Source organism: Epinephelus fuscoguttatus, linkage group LG18, assembly GCF_011397635.1.
Source record: "Epinephelus fuscoguttatus linkage group LG18, E.fuscoguttatus.final_Chr_v1".
Lineage (NCBI taxonomy): Eukaryota > Metazoa > Chordata > Actinopteri > Perciformes > Serranidae > Epinephelus > Epinephelus fuscoguttatus.
Window position 1 is genome coordinate 21,919,191 of NC_064769.1, and position 23,163 is coordinate 21,942,353.

At 39.6% G+C, this 23,163-nt stretch overlaps 3 protein-coding genes across 3 annotated transcripts; all 3 read left to right on the plus strand.

The window, feature by feature from the left end:
* Window positions 1–2,373: 2,373 nt before the first annotated feature.
* ptgdsa (prostaglandin D2 synthase a) lies at window positions 2,374–7,025 on the plus strand. The gene is made up of 7 exons (XM_049604384.1): window positions 2,374–2,588; window positions 4,263–4,402; window positions 4,532–4,608; window positions 6,078–6,188; window positions 6,279–6,380; window positions 6,495–6,523; window positions 6,621–7,025. Exons 1-6 carry the CDS (start codon window positions 2,493–2,495, stop codon window positions 6,521–6,523), a joined length of 555 nt encoding a protein of 184 aa, XP_049460341.1. The 5' UTR covers window positions 2,374–2,492; the 3' UTR covers window positions 6,621–7,025.
* Window positions 7,026–8,687: 1,662 nt separating this feature from the next.
* Window positions 8,688–13,898, plus strand: LOC125906019 (protein AMBP-like). The gene is made up of 8 exons (XM_049604383.1): window positions 8,688–8,869; window positions 8,996–9,141; window positions 9,227–9,303; window positions 11,729–11,848; window positions 11,956–12,057; window positions 12,220–12,272; window positions 12,377–12,461; window positions 13,623–13,898. Exons 1-8 carry the CDS (start codon window positions 8,750–8,752, stop codon window positions 13,643–13,645), a joined length of 726 nt encoding a protein of 241 aa, XP_049460340.1. The 5' UTR covers window positions 8,688–8,749; the 3' UTR covers window positions 13,646–13,898.
* A 2,903-nt stretch (window positions 13,899–16,801) lies between these two features.
* Window positions 16,802–22,819, plus strand: LOC125906018 (protein AMBP-like). Its single transcript, XM_049604382.1, has 10 exons — window positions 16,802–16,968; window positions 18,488–18,627; window positions 19,426–19,502; window positions 19,611–19,727; window positions 19,894–19,995; window positions 20,227–20,282; window positions 21,892–21,976; window positions 22,089–22,256; window positions 22,367–22,540; window positions 22,627–22,819. Exons 1-10 carry the CDS (start codon window positions 16,849–16,851, stop codon window positions 22,650–22,652), a joined length of 1,065 nt encoding a protein of 354 aa, XP_049460339.1. The 5' UTR covers window positions 16,802–16,848; the 3' UTR covers window positions 22,653–22,819.
* Window positions 22,820–23,163: the final 344 nt, after the last annotated feature.

The following is a 23,163-nucleotide window of genomic DNA, read 5'->3' on the forward strand; positions in this document are numbered from 1 at the left end:
AAGCATGGTTGTGCTTCACTCTACCTCAAAACCAAAAGCCCCTTTGTGGATTTGTTCCACTACTATATCTTGCTGTTGAATTCAAGACATTTATTGACTCAACTCATACTCTGTGGGGATCTATTTTTTTCTTTAGAATATAATTTACTACACCATAAAAAAATCTTTTAGAGGAAACAGAAATTGAATTACACCCATGATGCCTCTGAAGGACTTCACAGTGACTTCTTGTGTCCTGCAAACACACCTCCCTCCAAACCCACTTTCAACATCGATTGTATGTTCTGTACACTCATTTACTCACTGCTGGCCCACAACATCCATTACAGCCTCAGGCCTAATTTTAGCAATGTCAAGCTGCTTGACCCGACCTCAGTAATACAAATTAGACCTTAAAGCTTCTACAGTTACTTTTATTGTTTAGCTTTAACAGCGTTAGTATATGCCCCTTTCTCTTTTGCTTTCTGGGAAATTAAGTCAACAAGACAGAAACCCTGAAATGGAGGATTGTGAAACTGAACCTTGAAAAGGAGTTTCAAAATGAACCTGGGAACCTTTCTACAGAAATGTATGACTGCTTTCTCTTGTCATGACATGAGCGGTAATTATGAGTAACATTTCAGACTGCAGTTGTGCAAACTTGTCCTGTTTTATAATGTCATTATCAAACTGCAAATCAAGCCAAGTGTTAAGAAGGTATTTGTGGCAGTGATGGAAATGTTTTGTACTTCAGTACACAAGTATTTTGGTTTGCTGCCACTTTATAAAAAGTGATGGAATGTAACTAAGTACATTTACTCCAGTACTGTATTTAAGTTCAAAATTGAGGTACTTTTACTTTACATGAGTGTTTAAATTTAATACCACATATGACTTCTTCCCACTACACTTCAGAGAGTAGTATTGTTCTTTCAGCTCCAGTTATTTTGATAACTTAAAGTACGGCACTTTACAGATGAAGAGTTTTTACATAGTGCAGCAGAAACCTTTTGTTGACTGATTAAAAATTGAATTAGCAACTTTTCCCTTTAATCGTTTAAGTAATTTTTTCATGCAAAAAAAATGTAATGTTTTTTCTGCATTGAGTATTTTTACTTTTAATATTTAAATTCATTTTCCTGATTGTACTTAAACACTTTTACTTAAGTAACATTTTTAATGCAGGACTTTTATTAGTAACATAGTTTTTTTAAGTGTATTAGTACTCTTACTTAAGCACAGGATTTGAGTATGTCCTCCTCCACTGTTTATAATTCTACTCAAGATATTGTATTTGTATTACTCCACTACTAATATTTTAAAGTTATAGCTACAAGATACTTTACATGCTAAGATTTTACACACAAGACACAATCAGCTTCTAAAATATGATGCATTGTTACAGATTAATCAATAAAATAGTTCCACTTCGACCAAAGTTAAAGCACTACTTACATGCCAGCCTCTTCTCATTCCCAGCTGGCGATAGATACAGATGTATAGAGGCACCTTTTGGGGTGGTATGATACATAATGACCGGCGTTTTTTTCTGACAGCGCCTGTTAGTGGATCAGACATCGATGCAGCAGACACCAACACGGCAAAGTGCGTAGTAAGGATATTTTGTAAAACACTGAACGCATGTAACGAGCAGACACTGTGAAAAGAAGAAATGCTATTTTCGAAAAGACACAATGCATGTAACAAGCCTCAATTAAGGCGCCATCCGTGAATGTCTAAAACTGATGCAGGAGTCTAGTGCGTCATACTTTGACGTTAGGGTCCACTGACAAAGCGTCAGTATTGGACGAGTTGGGATGAAAATGTGTTGAAATGATCCAGAAAAGATTTATTACTAAGTAGGTTTTCACTTACAAGGTATTTGCTTTGGTCTTTGGTGCATACATTAACATACAATGAACATGTTAAGGGGAAATAAAATAAAGGCAAAGTACCGCGACAGTCAAGAGCATAAATACGGAATAGAAAAAGTTTTGTGCAGGGTGTGCAAAATATTCATCAGGGGATGTGCACAAGTTCATAATCTAATAATGTAACATAGCACTGACCAGAGCCATTCTGCATAATGAATACTTGACTTAAAGACATCTTCTACTATGTAAAAGTCTCTTGAGATGCTGAACCGTCTAACCTTTTTCTTGTGAGACAAAGTCTTGTGAAACCAGTGTGTCTTTGCTTGTGAGGGCAGCACATGAACTTCAGCTGATGTCAAGAGACTGCAAGCATGATAAACTGCTGCACCTATGGGAAGTGAGACTACTCAGGGCTGTTTTTGGAACCACACATCCTCAACACTTGGCTAGTGTTCCCTGATCCCCAACGATGATTGGCTGACAACCAGGTGGGTGGATCAGGAGAAAAACAAACATTGCCACAGGCTTTGCCACTCTGTACCTGCCTGAACTGCCTACAGTTCACTTTAGGCTCGGGTCCGATACTCTCTTTCAACCTTTCAGCCCATTCACTTGGCCGCTTCCTTGCTCCACTCAGCCATGAGGACCACTGGGGTCGCCGTTGTCATGGTGATGTTGTGCGGGATGATGGTGGACGCAGAAGTGAAGCCGCAGAAAGATTTCAACCTGCAGGAGGTAAGATGGACACACACACACATCCACGCTACTTTTTTAGAATGCTTGTTTAAAGCATCAAAGTGTTTGATTTGTTAAAGGTTCTTCTCTCATTATGTGTCATGTATCAAGATATGATGAGGGAACGCTGTGTCCTGTGCGTGTGTGTGTGTGTGTTTGCATAAGAGAAGAATAGCAAGAGTGAGAGTGACAACGTGTCCATACGTGTGTGGCTATGAGTAAGACAGTCAAAGTTTAGGAACAGTGACCCAAAACAAACATTATGGGATTAAGTCTCGCCTCAGGACAAATTGTTATGATTAATAAATTTGTGAATCCTTATTTTCCTGGTTTCCTCACACACGAGAGGTTGAGAGAGGTCAATCTGACATTTCCCAGGGTAAACACATCATGAGAAATGCCTTCATTTGTTTCCTGTGGCTGATTTGATTCTCAATTTATCCCAGAAGCATTTTAAAGATCTCTGTGGTGAGATTTTTTCATCTTCATCAGAGGGTCAGTCACTTGCCAATCTGTTGTGGGTTAATGTTGAATATTGGACAACATCCAGCCGGTGAGCCAGTAACTTACGCTATGATTTCCCTTTTGTACAAAGCCTGAAGCAGCTCAAAGACAATAAAGCAGCATACAGACAGTATATCCCATCTGAATCCAACATTCACACTCGTTCCGTCCAGTCAGTGTTTAACAGGATCTATGTACAGATATGAGGAAATGCTGTGGTTAGCGGCAGTGTTTGCAGCAGGGTACAAATACAGCTCACTTGTTTTCCCAGTGGGGCCATTTATGCTAAAAATATCGACACCACACTTGTATGTGTATGTATGCGTAAAAAACTGTTTTGTAAATATTGCAATGCACATTAAAGGATAAGTCTAATTAACAAGAACTGCTTGCAAAGCCTGATGCACTTTATTCCTCTGTGTCATATAACTCCATTTTGGTCCAAAACTATTAAATACAGATGAGCTACACAGCTGCACCATGGGACATGTTCCTTCATCATGATGAATATGGGCACTGTATTTTATTTTGAGTCACTCCCACACACACCTTATTGCTTCCTTAAAGTGAAAAGTTTTTAAGACAGTTTTATTGCTTTAACTTATCATTATGAAGCAAATGTTAATTGCACAATGCAATGGCTAGAGAATAATAATTTTGTCTGCCTCCAGGTACATTCTTTCGGTAAATTGAAGGCTCAATTTATGACACAGAGGAAGTGCGTCGACCACTGCTGTATCAAAAACAGGACGTTTCCATTCAAATGCAGCACAAATTTTAACTTAATGGACAGGAAATTGAAAAAAAAAAAAAGCAGGTTTATGTGCTTTTTTCCAACCACTACTGTACTACTATTGTTGTGCCAATTTTCCAGTCAGGTGCCACAGTAGAAGATGTAATAAAGCACCAGCCAAACCTCAAATATAAAAGAAAATAATGAATTATAATAATAGCGAGCACACTGGACAATGGAAATAGAGAGTTTTGAGCAACTAACAATACAACTCTGTGCTCTTCGAAGGGTTCTGGCAACAACCCTTATTATTGGTCTTAGTGTTTTCCAAGGATGTGTTGACAATGACAAAATATATGCACAGGTGCAACAGTGAAATTAATGTTCAGAAACTCAAGATTGTTAATATGTCCACTTGATTTTGTGTTTGTGTTTAGTTCACAGGGAGATGGTACCGGGTGGGCCTGGCCTATGACTCTCCGGGTTTTGCCCCCTACAGAGACAAACTGAAGGCCTCCATGGGCATCGTCACAGCTCTGCCAAACGGAAACGTTAACCTCACAATGTGGGATGCAACGTGAGTCTGTCTGTGCACAAAAATAAACACAAGTGTATGCGCTGGTCAAATAAGAGAGAGGACAAGGGGATGCATGGAGGGAGGTTCAGAAAAGATAAAGACACATTGTGTTTCCTCTGTGTGCTGCAGACCATTAGGTTGTCAGATGAAGGTGTATCACTATGAGAAGACCAATGTACCTGGACAGTTCACCTACTTCAGCACACGTAAGTTTCTGCTCACTTTTAATCTGACTCATCAACCTTCCCAGGAATGAGGAGACAGGTTTACTTAGTTACAATGTAAATATTTGACTGGCACTGAGTGAGTGTTCGCAGCAGTAGAGCAAAAAAAATGTATGTCTGGACCTGCAACATTGCGAGCAAATAACTGCAACCACAGATGGATCACTGACCAGGCCTCAGGGCCCAAAGTATCAGGGCTCCCCTCTGGCCTTCATCGGCAAAATGTCACTGAAATTAACAAGTATTGACCAGGAAGAGACTCAAAATGACTACAAAGAGACACAAGAAGACTAAAAGGAGATGCAAAGACACACAGAATAGCTAAAAAAATGTGGATAAACATCCCCAAAGAGAAACAAAAAAAAACCAAGAAGATGCAAAGAGACACAAATTAACTATGAATCAGGGTAAAACAACCACAAAGAGACACAAAAAGACCACAAGGAGATGCAAAGAGACACAAAAAAGCTACAAAATGGGGAAAAACATTCCCAAAGAGACACAAAAGGAACACAAGAAGATGCAAAGACACAGACATTATCTACCAAAAAAGGTAGGACAGCCACAAAGAGACACAAAAAGACTGCAAGAGGATGCAAAGAGACACAAAATAGCTACAAAATGGGGGAAAACGTCCTCAAAGAGACACAAAAAACTACAAGAAGATGCAAAAAGACACAAATTAACAACAGAACGGGGCAAAACAACCTCAAAGAGACACAAAAAGACCACAAGGAGATGCAAAGAGACACAAAAAAGCTACAAAATGGGGAAAAACATTCCCAAAGAGACACAAAGGGAACACAAGAGGATGCAAAGAGACACAAAAAGACTGCAAGAAGATGCAAAGATACACAAAATAGCTACAAAATGGGGCAAAACAACAAAAGAAGACACAAAATCATAAAAAAGAGCCAATACAGGAGTAGGAGAGGTGATGGGGTCTTTTGCAGAAATGTGCCCAGGTTCCTATCGTCTATTGATCGTCTCACGATCCACCCATGGCGCCAGGCTGTAGATATGTGATGCAGTTTCACATTTTTTTATTGGATTTGATTTGCTTACTCAATCTGATTACAGCTGGGGAATGTAAGAATCATTTAAGGCCTATAAATAAATATTCTTGTCAAGTGACCCACATGACCACACATGATCACATATGACCACAACGAGCACATGAATAAAAGCCATAGTGCCCAGGCAAGACATGTGACAATCATTACAGTCAATATGTATTTATAAGTGCCGTAAAAATGATTTATGATAAACGTTGCAAGAATGAGAATGAAAGCAAAGCAGAAATATATTATATTATATTATCCTATAGAGAACATTACAATGTCACTTACATGGATTTCCATTCATTCTCACATGCCTCTGGTTAGGTTAATATGTCCTACTGAATGACAGAAAGTCTCTGTCCCTCACTTCTGTGTTGTGTTTTCTCTCAGGCCACAACATGGTGAAGGACATCACCGTGGTGGAAACAAACTACACTAGCTACGCTCTGGTGGTCAAACACAAAGTTTTTAACAGAGAGTACACACAGGTGGCACTTTACGGTGAGACACACACACACATTTTTACATCATGCTAAACCTGTGAGCTGCAGAGTCAACACCGACTGTATGTGTCTCTGTACTTGTCTGCAGGTCGCACTCAAACGGTCAGAACTGATGTAATTCAGAAGTTTAAAGTCTTCGCTATACACCAGGGTTTCCCCAGAGAGTCTATCTTGACTCCACCTCCAGCAGGTAAAGTGAGGAATGCACACATATCTACATATAAAGAGTTTACACACGCACACACAGGGATAATGAGGAGAATTAAGTGACCCTAAAGTTTCCCTTATGTTTTCTGCCCAACAGAAAATTGCCCAGCATCAAGATCTGGTTAGGTGAGTCTTATTTTTTATATTTCAAATGCAAAAACCAGGGGAATTACTTGTACATTCAGGTGTATGAGTGTAAATGACCTTCTGTTACTTCCTCTAGGGTCCCTGATGTACCTGAGATGACGGTGGCAAGCATTTTCTGACATATCGCTCCAGCTCTGTGCTCACTGGTTTCGGTTTCCTGGGATTTTGTATAAAGAACTTTAAAGAACTCTCTCAGCAAGCATCATCATTCAAGCTACAAAAATAACAAAAGCAATGAAATGTATGCATCTTCCTCTTTTATGTGGTGTTTTACATTATTTCCAAGGTTTTGCTGCGCTGACATAGATAAACATACTAATATTAACCCCCAGGCTATTTAAATCATTTCTGTTTTTTCCAAGTCACCAAGCTTTTTTTTCAGCCAAATTATATTATGAGTTTTTAATGTTAACCACCTAAATATAATCAGTTGTACTGTTCCACATTGCTGACAGAGTTAAATAAACAATATTAACCTCCAGCTTGATTGCAAATGCATGTTTGAGTGTGTGTTTATTCTAGTTTGTGCAGGTGGTGTTGTTCACATATAAACACCAGGGGGCAGATAGTACATATCACTGCACATCAGTGTTTTACTGCTGTGAATCAGACCTCACAGCTCTACAATGTGCCATCTTGTGCTAGCTAATGCTAAAGCTAGCAAGATAATATGATATCATACAGCCTATAATGCACATTTAACAATCAAGTCAAAGCCACTATGTTGAGTTTGGTGCCCCCTGTGGTAGTTTCAGAAAAGACACAGTGGCAGACAGTAATCAGCCTTTTACTGGTAAAGGTTGTCGGAAACCTTTACTACTACAAGAATAATGGACTTGCACCTGTATTGTGCCTTTTTTGCCTTTAGCGCTACATGTCACATTCACCCTTTCACACACACATTCACACACTAATGGCCGAAGCTAAAAGGGTGCCACCTGCTACTCAGTTTAAATGTGCTCACATACTGATGGCACAGCCATCAGGAGCATTTTGGGGTTCAGTTTTCTTGACCAAGGAGACTTTGACATGTGAAGCTGGGGATCAGATCAGTGATCTTCCAATTAGAGAACGACCTGCTCTACCTCCTGACCCACAGCTGCCCCTACAGAAGCCATTTTGGGCCAAAAAGAATAAATACATATTTAAACCTTATAATGAAGGTAACAGGCTATTAAGTCTAAATTATTTTATCAACTCCACTAATAGGGCTAATTGAGCACTCAGTATCTTTTACGGAAACCTAGCTACTCTGTTGTGGGCTATTTGTGATTATTTGGTTCTTTAATCTTACACTACTATTAAATTCTTTATTTTGCTTCAAGACTTTTGCTTTTTTGGATTTGTAATCTATAGTCTGCCAACCTAGGGAGATTCAAGACTAGCCAACGCTAGGGAGGTTTGGCAGAACTCACTTTTTACTGACTAGAGCTTTAATGCAAAACCACCAAAAGGTCTGTGTGTCTTGCTCCTGTGTAAGAGAGGTGGTGGGGCCTTTTGCATAAATGTGCCCATGGGCTCATTGTCTCATAATCCATCCATGGTGCCAGGCTGTAGGCATGTAATGCACATTTTAGGTGGAGAAATGTTTTTAATTCAGTGGTGACACATTTTTGCAGTTGAATAGTGTAAGAATCAGTTTAGACTTTGAAAGCCACAGGGAGGCACTGGAGAGGGGCTGAAGAGCCACATGCAGCACTGCAGGTTGTCTACTCCTGCTGTACTAACAGGGTTATCCTACAGCAGACATTTTGACTTGTCATAGCAGGAAAAGCACAGGTGTTATTAATAACAGTAATGATGCCTCTATTCTGTTGAAGTGTTCCAGTGAGAGTGACAGCGAGCAACCATGCACAATACCATGAACCTGAAATCAAAGCAAAGCAAATAAATGGATTTCAGCCATCATTAATTTCATTATTTACACCTGAGCTTTTCCTACCGTGACGAGCCAAAATGTCTCCTGTGAAGAGGGCGATTATCTGTTCACATGTATTGATTGGCTGTTTGTTTGCCTATAATTCTGAGGTCCAGTGATTCATTGCTGATTAAATGGATCGCCCCCACTCATGCAAACACACACACACAAAGAAGAGATAAAGAGACTTTGCTCTTTTAGTTTTGTGTTTCCTGTAGTGTTGTGGGAGGGAATTTACAAAATCCAAAACAGGCAGTGAGTCAGTTTGACTTACAGGGGCTGACAGGATGCAGAGAGCCGTGATTCTGGTGCGTCTGGTGGTCATGGGGTCGGCCTGGATTGGGCAAGCGGTCCCAGTGCTCCCAGACCCTCTTATTCTCACACAAGAGAACTTTGATCTGGGCCGGGTGAGTAGGCTAAAACATAAGTTCTGGTATTTTCTTTATAAATCATGTCATATTTTTCTCTTTCCCCCTCCATCTTGTTGTCATGCACAAAGCTTTGCTGCACAAATATTTCTGTGTCCCTTGCAGTTCATGGGCAGGTGGTATGAGGTAGCTGTGGTGTCTACTTGCCCTCACTTCATGCAGCGCAAGAGGGGAAACCCTGTCATTGTCCCACTGGAGCTGCAACATGTTGACTCTGAAGGCAACTTCACAATGACAGCCACTAGTTTCAGGTCAGACTTACATGCCATGTGGTAGTGTAAAGTATGTTCCATTTAGTATAACCTGTGCTGTGTTTACATGTGTGCCTGCATGTAGGAATGGCACATGTAAGCAGATGTCCACAAATTACGCTTTGACCAACACTCCAGGACGATTCTTCCACCATGTTGCGAGTATGTTTCTCCAACTTCCTTCCTCTCCTCATACTTGTGAATATAACTCTAAGTTCTGCCCTTGGTTATGCTAAACTAAATCTGTCATGCAATGCACATAGCGTGATTTTGCCAAGTGCTCCTGGATCAACATCCCACATTGCATTCTGACCAACATTGCAATCAACTAATCATCACAGCCCTAGCTAGCTCCCCATAATTAAGTTGGTAAAATTGAACAAAATCCTCAGTAACATTAAACTTGCAATTAGGCTAGAATTTTAGCAAGCTAGCTTGCTAACTAGGAAGGCTAGGCTAAAGAGTAATATTGCCCATAGGCACTAGGAAGGCTATGCTAACTAGTAAACTTGCCAATAGGCTAGAATATTAGCAAGTTAGCTTGCTGACTAGGAAGACTATGCTAACGAGTAAGCTTGCGATTAGGCTAGAATTTTTGGCAAGTTAGCTCGCTAACTAGGAAGGCTAAGCTAACGAGTAATATTGCCCATAGGCTAGAATTTTAGCGAGTTAATCTGCTAACTAGGAAGGTTATGCTAACTAGTAAACTTGCCAATAGGCTAAAATATTAGCGAGTTAGCTTGCTAACTAGGAAGGCTATGCTAACTAGTAAACTTGCCAATAGGCTAAAATATTAGCGAGTTAGCTTGCTAACTAGGAAGGCTATGCTAACGACTAAGCTTGCCAATAGGCGAGAACATAGACATATATACATAGACGCCGCATCGAGCGCTGAGCTGTACTTCAGCGTCATATTGGATGTGGCAAGGCTGCGCTGTAAACTAATACAAGTGAATGGACTTAATTTCATAAAGCGCCTTTCCACAAAGAAATTTACGTTAATGCCTCTCGTTTATTCATTCACACACACACTAATATACTTGGGAAACAGTTAGGCACCAAAAACAATGTATTTGATCTTCTCAGATGGCTAAGATAAGAACTTTATTGATCCCACACAGGAGTAATTCACCTTACATCAGCTATAGAGAAGGAGGTAGTGCCGAAAAACAATACACAGTACACAGTACACATATACACACACACACATGTGTGTGTGTGTGTGTGTGTGTGTGTGTGTGTGTGTGTGTGTATATGTATATATATATATATATATATAACAGAACATTTACTGCAGGGTCGCTACTATATATATATATATATATATATATATATATATATATATATATATAGTAGCGACCCTGCAGTAAATGTTCTGTTATAATGTCAGTGTTCTGTGAGTTAATGGCATGTTTGGGATTGAATGAGTATAGGTAGGGGGGTGGGGTACAAGTATGATGGGAATGAGCAATGTGTGAGGGGGCTGGTGTGTGTAGGAGCGAGCTGGAGGAGAGAGCAGGAGTGCACAGTTGGAGTTACAGCTAAGTTCTTGTTTGTTGGTTGTTCTGGCGTGGTTACGGCCAACAGTAACCTGTACTGTTCAGTAATAAACAGTGGTTTACCGAATAACTGCGTCATCCTTTCTACACGTCCTGGTGGACGCTACAGTAGGCCTACATATATATATATATATATATATATATATAGGTAGTGCCGAAAAAATTCACAGTATATACTGTGTATTGTTTTTCGGCACCACCTTCTCTATGGCTGATGTACGGTGAATTACTCCTGTGTAGGATCAATAAAGTTCTTATCTTAGCCATCTGAGAAGATCAAATACATTGTTTTTGGTGCCTAACTGTTTCCCAAGTATATTAGTGTGTGTGTGAATGAATAAACGAGAGGCATTAACGTAAATTTCTTTGTGGAAAGGCGCTTTATGAAATTAAGTCCATTCACTTGTATTAGTTTACAGCGCAGCCTTGCCACATCCAATATGGCGGCGACGTTGACGTATCGCAGCAGCGGGCAAACCCACTCGATGCACTGTCTACGTATACATACTTATATGTCTGTGGGCGAGAATATTAGCAAGTTAGCTTGATAACTAGGAAGGCTAGGCTAACAAGTAAGCTTACCAATAGATTAGAATATTAGCGTGTTAGCTTGCTAACTAGGAAGGATATATGCTAATGACTAAGCTTGCCAATAGGCGAGAATAGCAAGTTAGCTTGCTTACTAGGAAGGCTAGGCTAACAAGTAAGCTTGCTAAAAGGCTAGAATATTGGCAAGTTAGCTTGCTAACTAGGAAGGCTATGCTAGCATGTAAGCTTGCCAATTGGCTAAAATATTGTACACTAATGAAGAGTGTGGATAATATCATTTTTCAGTTGCAAATACCCACAATTAACACATTTTCCCTCTTTTTTATAGCCTTTTTTTTTTTTTTGCAAGTGCAGTGCTTGTGTTGACCCAGGACCACAATGTCAAATAAAAACAGTTTTAAATAGGCAAGGAAAAAACTGCAAAATGACAAATGATCCAGAAACATGTCCTAACCCTAACCCTGTGTTCCTGTCTGCAGGGTTCGGAGTGGATGTTGATTCCTTCGTGGTTCACTCCAGCTATGATGAGTACGCAATGATGCTGATACTGAGCACAGAAAAAGCATCAGGAAATAAAACCATCATAGTCAAGCTTTATAGTGAGTGACAATTGAATCTATATTAATTTGTAGCATTTTTTTGTATGAATGTATTGTTTTTAATTGAATTTATGGATGACTCTGTGTGATGGTAATAATGTCCTCAGGTCGAACTATGAGTGTGAGAGCAGCTGTGTTGGAGGACTTCAAAACTCTGGTCAGACAACATGGAGTGAGTGATGAAACCATCATCATGAATCAGAATAAAGGTGATGCACACTAACATTAAGGACTCTCCTTAAAACCCTCCCTAGAGTATAAAACATTTCATTTTCTCTGGCGTTTTTTTTTTTTTTTTTTTTTACAAGAGGCAACAAATGTTGTCTAAATGAAAGACAGACACCCCCCTTTCCATCTTACTGTCGTTCCAGGTGAGTGTGTTCCAGATGAGCAGGTGACAAAGGCCATCACGACTCAGCCTCAGGTAGGTGCCTCACACCGTGATGTGCTGAAGTGACATTTGCATAATGAAACCAGAGATGTGTGTTTAATCAGTCACCAGTTAAACCTTGTATGTCTGTCATTAAGAGTTCTGATCCCAAGAGGAGGAAAAGAAATTCGGTGCTACCTATGGTTCCTGCACAGGAGGAGGATGCTGGCAACGTTTGGCCAGGTGAGAGCACACCTGAATAAAAACAATCAATCAGGGAGAAGGAGTCTCTAATGCTGCTGTCAATCATGTCAGTCGTTGTTGGTGAACTGTGGTCAAACTGTTTAACTAGGCAGCGTTGATCAAATGAACCAAGATTCTGTTTATTCTAACAGTGACTGACATGACTGGCAGCTGTTAGAGACTCTTCAGCTCTGACTGGTTGTTGGCGCGTCATGAATGCCATTAGAAGCAGTAGGAAGAGGAGACAGTGCAGACTAATTGCCTCATATACCCCTTTAAAATATAGTGACAGTTTCAGCAATTATGATATTTTCATAAATGTTACAAATTGTAGCTTTACAGGTTACAAAAAACCGAATTGTGCTCAGTGTTAAATTCCTCTCATTATACACTCACTCTGACTACCACAGATCACATGTGGTAGCCCATGGGATCAGTAATCCTCACATATTCAATGTCATCAACATTTTATTCAATTTCATGTCTACATGTTTTGCCTTTATCAGACAGTGTGGAGTGAAGAGATGACCGAGAGGACAGAAATGTTGAAAATAAACTGCAGCAGGCATTTTCATGCCAAGCCTTTTTACTTCACATCCTCACACACACTCTAAAGCAGGGATAGCCTGCTTGCTTTTCCCAGAGGCCTTGTTGGCAAAATGACAGGAGGCCAGGGGGTAGTCAATAGAAAAATATTGGTGATATTTATCAGTATATAATAAATAAATTGCCTGTTTCCAACCTTTAAGTGTTTGTATCCTCACTCATTCTGCCAAGAGGCAAATCCAGTCCCAGCAGCCCTGCACAGGTCAGGTGTATGCAGGGGGTGTTTCTAGGATTTGAGGACTGGGGGGATCCTCCACTGGCACTTTTCAAAATTAATAAACAAGCTCTGTTTTGCTGATTTTTGTGCACTCTGGCCCCTTATTCAAATTCAAAGCATAATTTATTTTCACTGAGAATTAGAAAATGGCTGGCTGGCCACCCAACACTGGGCCAGATTTGGCCTGTAGGCAGTAGGTTGAGTATCACTGCTCTAAAGTATTCAGTTGTGTGCATACAAATATCAAATCTAAAAAAAAAAAAGAAATAAAGAAAAACATGACACATATTGTATTTCTATCCAGTTTGAGCATATTAATATTTAGTTTACTGTTACAGGGTGGACAGATCATGTGGAATAACTGAAGAGGAGAATCGTCACACAAACCAGACTATCATGTTGTCACACTACTATGCTGAGTGTAAAAAAAAAAAAAAACTCAATTACTCAATGGATAAAATGACCCTGTTTTGTTGGTACTGACTTCTGTAGATCGGAACATACTGTATGATTACCATATGTTACACTATAACTATTGTCTTGTATTTTCATATTCATAATATGCTTGATAAAATTGAAAGTCAATTTATAATGGCACCTTGCAAATAAAATGATTCCGTTTTTATCAGTGTGAACCTGATCTTTCGGAGCTCTGAACTCTGTAAGAAGTTAAATTTAACTCCCCTTGCTGATGAAATAAATACTTGGGAGCAATATTTACTGTAGGGCGGCACGGTGGTGTGGTGGTTAGCACTCTCGCCTCACAGCAAGAGGGTTGCCGGTTCGATCCCGGGCGTGGGAGCCCTTCTGTGCGGAGTTTGCATGTTCTCCCCGTGTCAGCGTGGGTTCTCTCCGGGCACTCCGGCTTCCTCCCACAGTCCAAAGACATGCAGATTGGGGACTAGGTTAATTGATAACTCTAAATTGTCCATAGGTGTGAATGTGAGCGTGAATGGTTGTCTGTCTCTATGTGTCAGCCCTGCGATAGTCTGGCGACCTGTCCAGGGTGTACCCTGCCTCGTACCCTGCCTCTCGCCCGATGTCAGCTGGGATAGGCTCCAGCCCCCCCGCGACCCTCAAGAGGATGAAGCGGTTAGAAGATGAATGAATGAATGAATATTTACTGTTTAGATATACTGGTTAGCACTCTAACTCCAAATACTATATTGTTTTAAATCTATTGATTATCTATGTTCAATTCTTTATCATGAAGGGAACTCTGCTGTGGGTCCTTCTAATGCAGAATGAATAAATGCTCTTTGAATGAAAGCAATAGCTGAGGCCTAAAAAGAAAAACATGTGCGGGAAGCCTTGTTATATAATGCCATTTAAAGAGGACCTGTTATACTTAATTACAGGTTCACACTTGTATTAAGGTTTCTACTAGAACAAGTTGTTTACATGCCTCAATGTCTGTGCTGAAACACCTGTATTCATCCTCTGTTTAAACGTTTGTCTCTTAAATTTGAATGACTAATGGAGAACAGTGGCACTTTTTACCATTTAAAAAAATCACCAATAAAAGTTTTATTAACACAACCAGACATGTACTATCAGGAACATGATCTGAAATCAAGGAAAAATTACCAACATGTTTCATAGTTTGCACTTTCTACCTGCCATACATGCCTTTCTCTCAATTCACCATGTAAATTTCCACTAGCCCGCCTCTCCACTACACCTACCTGTCAGTCTATCACCTGTCCATACATCTCCTGCTCCTGTTGATCCACCACATACACCTCATTAAGCCAGCTCTGCTCACCTGTTGCTCATTACTCCCTGCCACTATAAATATCCCAGCTTTACAGACTCTCGTGGCCAGATTGGTCTTTGTCATATTCATGCAAGACTTTTGAGTCTGTGTTCCTGGACTGCTTTCTTGTTGCTGACCTTACCTGTCACTGACTCTCCTGCTTCGTCTGCTCCCTGGTAAACCACTTAGCCTTCTATCCCCAACCAAGAGCTCACCTGGTATCTGACCCTCTGTTCTTCTGACTTTGCCTCCTGATTGCTCTGTCACAGAACCACTGCACATGTTGGAACTGTTTGTGTGCATCCAGCAGACACCTGTGACTCACCTGCTCTCTGCTTCGGTGTGCTAGGCCAAGTACTCAGTACTGAACCTGTATCTTGGAAGGCTCTGAGCCAAGAAATTGTCTCACTCTGTTATTTCACCTGCCTGCCCATTCTGTGTTTGACAAGCAAACACAGGACATTACAAACTTTCCTGTCTGCCTTTGGTGCTGCAATTTGGTTCTTACCATACCCGTGACAATGTCAGCAACCAACATTACATGTTTCCATGATGCTTGCATGTAGCTTCATGTGGCAGTGTAGGCTACATAAAGTTAACACTTGCATAACGTTCAGATTGGTAGGTTTTTGCTCACAGGGATTACTTTTATGTACGTTTGCCTTATAATGTGAAACTTTGGTGAAGATTAATATGAGCATCCTTTATTACAACATGACACAAATAGAGAAAAGTGTAATAGCTCCCCTTTAAATGTTGATTATTCATTCTTAATGCGTAACCGCTTATCCTGTTAAGGGTCACAGGAGGGCTGGAGCCTATCCCAGCTGACACTGGGCAAGAGGCGGGGTACATCCTGGACAGGTCACCAGACTATCACAGGAGTGACACATAGAGACTGACAACCATTCACACTCACATTCACATCTATGGGCAACTTGGAGTCACCAGTTAACCTAACCTGCATGTCTTTAAGACATGTCCAATGGGCCCAAGTCGATGGATTCGAACCCACAATCCTTTAGCAGTGAGGCAACAGTACTAACCCATGCACCACTATGTCACCCATGTTTATTGGATTTTTGTAAATAACTTTCATTTCATTTGATGTACAGAGCTTCTAAAAAATGGTGCATGTAAATAGCCTAACATAGTGGTTCTCAACCCTTATCATGTCAAGGACCCCTCAATTAATACACATAGTTCAAGTGCCCCCATTTCTCTGTCTGAAACAGTTATGATTGTTAGATATGGTTAAGATCAGAATTCCATACTGGTCAACATCAGTTGAGTTGATAATCGTGAAAGTAAGTAAAACCTATCAGAATATTTTCTCTTAAGAGTCTTACTAACACTTGACTCACTTCTATAGCGAATTAAATAGTAAAAATAAACCATTACCCATTTATCTGGGTACTCAAGGAGCTCTGGAGGCCTTGACCCCTGGTTGAGAACCACTGGCCTACCATATAGAATACAGGATACAATATCACGTTACTCATGAGTCTCTCAGATCATGGTTCGTATCGATTTACTGTTACCAAAACTCTGGAGTCCAACGTTCAAATGATCAGCCGCTCAGGCAAGTCAAAGCACAAAGCAGAACTTTGCTCTTTTACTTGTTTGTTTTTTACTTGGCTAAGGGAGCGGGTGCATGCACAGTACACAAAACACAGGTCAATGCCCTGTCCCCATTTGAAGAGTTGAGTGGGGGGTGTAAGAAACAATGAGGAGGTGGCCCTTTCTGGGGGATTCAGTGCCTCAGGCATCACTCCTCTCAGAGACGAGTGGACACACAGGCTGTCAGGATGCAGAAGGCAGTGATTCTGGTTTCCTTGCTGGTCCTGGGTTGGTCCCAGACCCTTCAGGGACTCCCTACACTTCCAGAGCCTCTCTATCCTACGCAGGAGAACTTTGACCTGAACAGGGTGAGTTTTGAGTTTTTCCTCTCTTTTATGTTTGTCATTCTGTCTTTTTTTAATGCATACATTCAGCATACAAGGTAAAAGGCAGAAGCACAATTCTTATGTGTTTTCTTTTCTATCCTTCACTTTCAGTTATTAGATTAATATCCTTTGATATTTTGGGGATAAAATGTGTCATCCTGCCAGCTGTGGAAACTTTCATATATTAAAAACATTAAAATCATGAATAGAAAATAAAACCTCTGATGATCTTCACCTGTGAAATGTTGAAACTGTGAAAGCAATTTGGGCCAGAGGCGATAGTTTATATTGTCTGTGTTAAGTGAGACTTTGTGTTCAGAAGTTTTTCATCGTGAGAACTATTATCATGAGCTCTTCAAAGGGCTTGATATCTTGCAATTGGTTGAGTATGCGTCCTTTATTAGTGCCTCTTACAAGTGTTAATGCAGCTAAAAGAAACTTTCATTTTGTGTTGATTTTGGCGGCCTCTGTGGATGAAAGCAGTAGTGTTTTCAAAATGAAGACTGCATTTCCCATTAGCACCACCGCCTTGTAAGACCTTAATAGGGTTCCAGTAATATAACTGGATGTTGGACTTCCCCTTTAGTTTCAATATTTTCAAAGGGCAGACTTTTTACACATACTTCCATTTACAAAATGGTTTCAAGCTTCAGTTATCATAATAAAACATTTGTTCAACCAACAATAACCCTTCCATTTTCATTCCTTTAAAGGTCATTCTGACTGATAATGATACAAATTCAGTAATGGCGTGTTACCGTGGCTCCGCGATATTTCTGAGATGGTTACTGTACCATGAAAATCTCATACCATTGCAACCCTAGATCTTAATTTGGCTAGTGTGGGCGTTTATTTTTGGAAGTGATTGAAAAACAGACACGATAGCTTGGCTATGTTTTAGCCACCAAAAGAAATTCACATATTGATGTCGAACCTTGTCTCGCAATGTATTACATAAATAAAATAGACATATTAGCTGTCTAGTAGGAAGCAATAGTAGGAATTTGTTTGCCTGATTTACAGAGAATCACGCCCGGGGACAGGCATTTAGAATAACTATATAGAAATAGCTAATCTTCTCGCTGATTGCCTCATTTGCTTAGGTAGGTCATATGAGGACATCAGTATTGAGTTGAGACTGTTTCATAACCAGTTAAAAAAATCTTTGTAGCTGCTTTAAAGTGTCATGAGAAGTATCTTTAAAACAAATACAGTACAATAAATATATCAAAATCTAGAAATATAATTAATACTTTAAACTTAAAACTTTATGTAGTTTTAGTTGGGAAGGTTGTAGTGATGGGATATGCAGTACTAGTCTCAGTTGCGCGAAATATTTTCATTTTGTAACAACTTTATTTTTATAGTACTCAGTAAATGTGTATTTTAATAAAGTGAGATGAACAAAATTATTTTGGTGTTTTTGATCTGAGCTTATAGTTTTTTTGTGTATTACATCAGTAATATTTAGATAGGTAGATTATGGACCTCTTTTTCACAGTTTTTGGGAACATGGCATGACGTTGCCGTGGCGAGTTCATGTCCCTATATGCAACGTAACAGGGGAGATGCAGCCATTGGGACACTGATCCTGCAGAGCGGCACTGAAGGCAAACTCAAGACTACTCGAAGGGTACTCAGGTTTGTAGAAAAAGCACGCATTGTGCATTTACACAAACACACTACTGCACAAATACTGTGTATCAAAACATATGTTTTTGAAATTTGGAAAAAATAAGAATGTCGAAAGTGAAAATTTGGAATGTTTAATCTTAAAATTTTTGACTCTCTCTCCAAATATTTTGTACTTGCTTGATATGACAACATTTCAGTGCAAAGTTTAAAGTGTAAAATCGAGTGGTGGAAGGTCACTAACTATAAATACTAGGTCTACAGTGCTGAATTGTACATTTTTAACTTGAGTATTTCCATTTTACACTATGTTATACTTGTTCCTCTCCGCTAAATTTCAGAGGGAAGTATTGTACTTTGTCCTTCATCAGACAGATCAGATGACACAAAATATAATATGTGATACGATGAGTTATTATAGATTGATAGCCAACAGTATTTTAAGAGGTTAAAATTAGCACCACCTTTACCAGCTTCAACATTAGTGATGCTTACACATTAGAACATTAAAAATAATTCAATGATATATTTTAGTGATGAGCAAGTGCTTCATTATCTGTAGCTGTATTTGTATGTGGTCAGCCAATAAAATCTGTATCCATATCTGTACTCTGAACAGGCGGGGTTAAAACTGGACTTGGGTGGGGCCTAAGCCACATTTCACTTGGAAGATATCTGTACCCATAAAAAGTACATTATCTGTACCGGATACTTGTTTCATCGAAGTATTAGCTCAACCCTAATATATATTCTTCCCAAACATGATTTGTGTGACAATTCATATCTAAATGTTTCGTGTATGTGCAGGCAAGGAACATGTAAGGAGATGACTGTGGACTATGAGTTGACCACCACACCAGGACGATTTACCTACCATGTTGCCAGTATGTTTCCCTCTGTGTAATCCTGCAGTGACACACCTCGCTTTGCAATTCATGTTGTCCACAAAGTTTCTTTACAGGTAATATTTTCTCTCAATGTCCTCTCAACAGGGTGGGCAGCAGACGTGGATGCCTACGTGGTTCACACAAACTACAATGAGTATGCAATAGTGATAATGGGCAAACAGAAATCGTCAGGGGATAAGAGCACCTCCGTTAAGCTTTACAGTGAGTGGACACTTTTCATACATGCCCTGGAACATTTCACTCTGTTATTTATTTGCTAATTTCAGCTTCAATTTACTAAGATAGAGCATCTCATTGGGCATGAATAAATTATTAATTATTTGTTTTATTTACATCCGCTTCATCTCAATTATTCTGTCCCCTTCAGGTCGAACTATGACTGTGAGAGACACTGTGCTGCAGGACTTCAAAACACTGGTCAGAGAACAGGGAATGAGTGATGACACCATTATCATTAAGCAGGACAAAGGTACAACACAGATACTTGCATAGACCTCAGGATATGAAACATTCAGACAATGTTTTAAGGAGCGATGACAAGGAAAGAGATGCTACCATTACTCTGCATGAAACAGTTATTGTCTAAAAGAGGAAATTATGCAGCAAATAATACAAATAAATAATACATGTTGACATTGAAAGAATAGCTATAGAGCGTGTGGGTGTCTACATGATATGTTTCTGTTTAAAATCTTTGCAGGTGACTGTGTTCCTGGAGTGGTGGTGGTTGAGCCGACTGCTCAGCCTGAGCCTCAGGTACTCAAAGTATATTTAATTAATCTAACCGGAATTATTATATGATGTATATTTAGATTGTTTTCAACCAAACACAATGAAACAAATGCACTACATTTTTAATATAATTTGGTTCTTGTTTTATTCTTCTGGTGATTTAAATCAGCTCTGCTTTAGGCCCGTTTTTGTCATTTTTAGGGGGCACAGGGAATCTTAGGCGGAGATAGGTCAACAGGATACGCTACATAGAAGTGGTATTGATCTGAAAGCAGGGAACCTGAAGATTAATTTGAGGTGCAACAAGTTTTCTAGTTATAACTATATACAAAAAAATAATTCCAACTTTAGAATTTAGAGTGTAAAAAGGCGCCTAAGAACATTATAATGGAAGCAAATGATGGTCATTCCCATGCACAGTTAGGTCTCACAAATTGTTGCAGCAATTTTTTGTTTTGATACCATTTGCTACACAGATTTGGCACTAAATTTAAGCACATTTGGACACTTGAGAATTGATAAAAATGGTAAAAATCCCTCTAAAATACCACATTACGAACCAAGACCTTAAACGAGCGCCATAGAAAACTACATGCTGTGATTTGGTATCAAAACCTTTTGACATTGGTGAGCACTTTTGTACTGGAAACAATTAACATACTTATGAAAGCCATGCATGCTCTGAATATCCAGGCTCTCTAGTTTGTGGCTGTAAAGCTTAATGAGGCTGTGGTTATTGGAGAGGTCACTATAGGTCATTTTATACAGTCATGTCTATCAAAAATGGCCTCACTATAGTGAAATGGTTTCTGTGGGGACTAACATCATTACACATGAATAAAACTGGATCACCGAATCCACAAGAGTCTCAGCTTTGCAGCTGTACCCCATATATGCAATTCCAAGACTGTTGCAGGGACCCCAGTTTGCAGAAATATTCAAATGCAAAATGCAGCGTGGTTTTTGCCCTAAAGTGCTTTGGACTAGCATAAAGTGGACATTTCTGTAAAGGGGAGAAAAACCCATAGAACCCATTTTCATTTCGATATCTTGAGATGAGAGGTCAAGGGACCCTTCCTGATAAGATAGCATAGCATGTTTGGATTCTTCAGGCCCTCAAGTTTCACATGATACCAGTATCTTCACTCTTGCTAAAACTCAGCCGGCTACAGCCTCTTAAAGACACAAATATCAGCCAAGCTTGTCATCAGTCCCGTGGATCTCTTCAAAAAACATAGTTTTAAGAGTTGGAATATATAATATAGTGTTAAATAATTTTTTTAAATCTTTTTTTTAGTATTAGAAAGCATGTACATAAAAAACAATCATACTTTATATACATATTTTTCTTTTTCTTTTTTCCACCCTAACAGCATTGTTCAGTCATACAGCCACAAAAACATTTACATATTTGCAGGGAGGTAACAATGTTAAATAATTATTTAATAAATGTGGGCAGTGCATTACATGTTGTAACTTACAATGCCATTATAATTTTACTATTATGATTAAATGCTGCAACTATAATGTAGTTTGGAGTTCCTGTCTCAAAAGATTTTGAAACAGACTAATGGAACATTTAAGCAGAATATCTGGTGATCAAATGTCTTTTTATCTCTAATCTGTGATATAGCGGAGGAAGAGAGACGTGGTGCCTACTTTGGCTCCTGCAGATGTTGAGGGTTCTGGTGATGACACACCTCTTTTCAATGGAACTGGTGAGTGATTGTCTTGCTCAGTTGAATACGCTTAGATATTATTGTATGACATGGCACATCCTGTTTCAGCTAATGGTCTTTGTGATGTCTCTCTCCCTCTTTCTCCATATAGAGGCCTGTAATGCAGCACCAGATACAGGACCATGCTTTGGGACGCACCAGCGTTTCTACTACAACTCCTCCTCAATGAGCTGTGAACTATTCAACTATGGAGGGTGTATGGGCAACCAGAACAAGTTTGAAACTGAGAGAGAGTGTCTGCAGAGATGTCGCACTGAGGGTGAGGAGTGAAGAAACATCTGCATATGTGTGAGCTGTGAAAAAAAAATTAAAAATGAAACTCCTGGAAATACAGGCAAATATGAACACTGATTTGTTGTGTCTCCCTAGCTGTGTGCCGTCTGCCCTTGGCGCCCCAATCCTGCACGGGCCAGCCATCCATCTGGGCCTTTGACTCCACCATGGGTCTGTGTGTGCCCTACAAACAGGGCTACTGCCAGGGCAATGCCAACAAGTTCTACAGCAAAGCAGAGTGTGACGAATACTGCGGGGTGATGAACGATGGTGAGATGATAAAGTAGATAAAAAAACAAACCTAATCTCCACTCAACTGTCATCAAAATGTTTCATGTCTTTTTGCTCTTTTACAGAGGGAGAGCTCCTGAGCACAAACTGAATGACATCAGGAAACATCACCGCTCAAATGAACTCATCAAACAGAGACGTAGAACGAACCAGCACCACATAAGGGGCAGATTAAGGAAATGTGACTTTGTCTCAGCAGTCACAGAATATGTGAAGTTATATCACAACAGATCAAAAATAAAATGAGTGATAACTCTGTCTGGTGTTTCATGTGTTTGTTATTTTTGTTTATTATCACCATTCTTGTCTGTAGGATTCCTCTTACCTTCTGCTGATGCAGTTGCTTCTTGGTGCCCATCAATACACACAGTACAAAGGGTGTAGGTTTTGTTTTAACAATGGGGGGGATGGCGACACATACAAAACAGGGGGTTGTAGCAACTGTTTTTTCTACAGCAGCCAAGAAAATTGATCTCTACAAGTCAGAAATGTAGGAAGATGAAGATCTGATGATTTACAAGTTAAGTATGAATGTAGGTGTGAACAAGCTGTGAAAGAAGCCATGAACTGCTCAGGAATTTTGTACATAAAAACACATATTT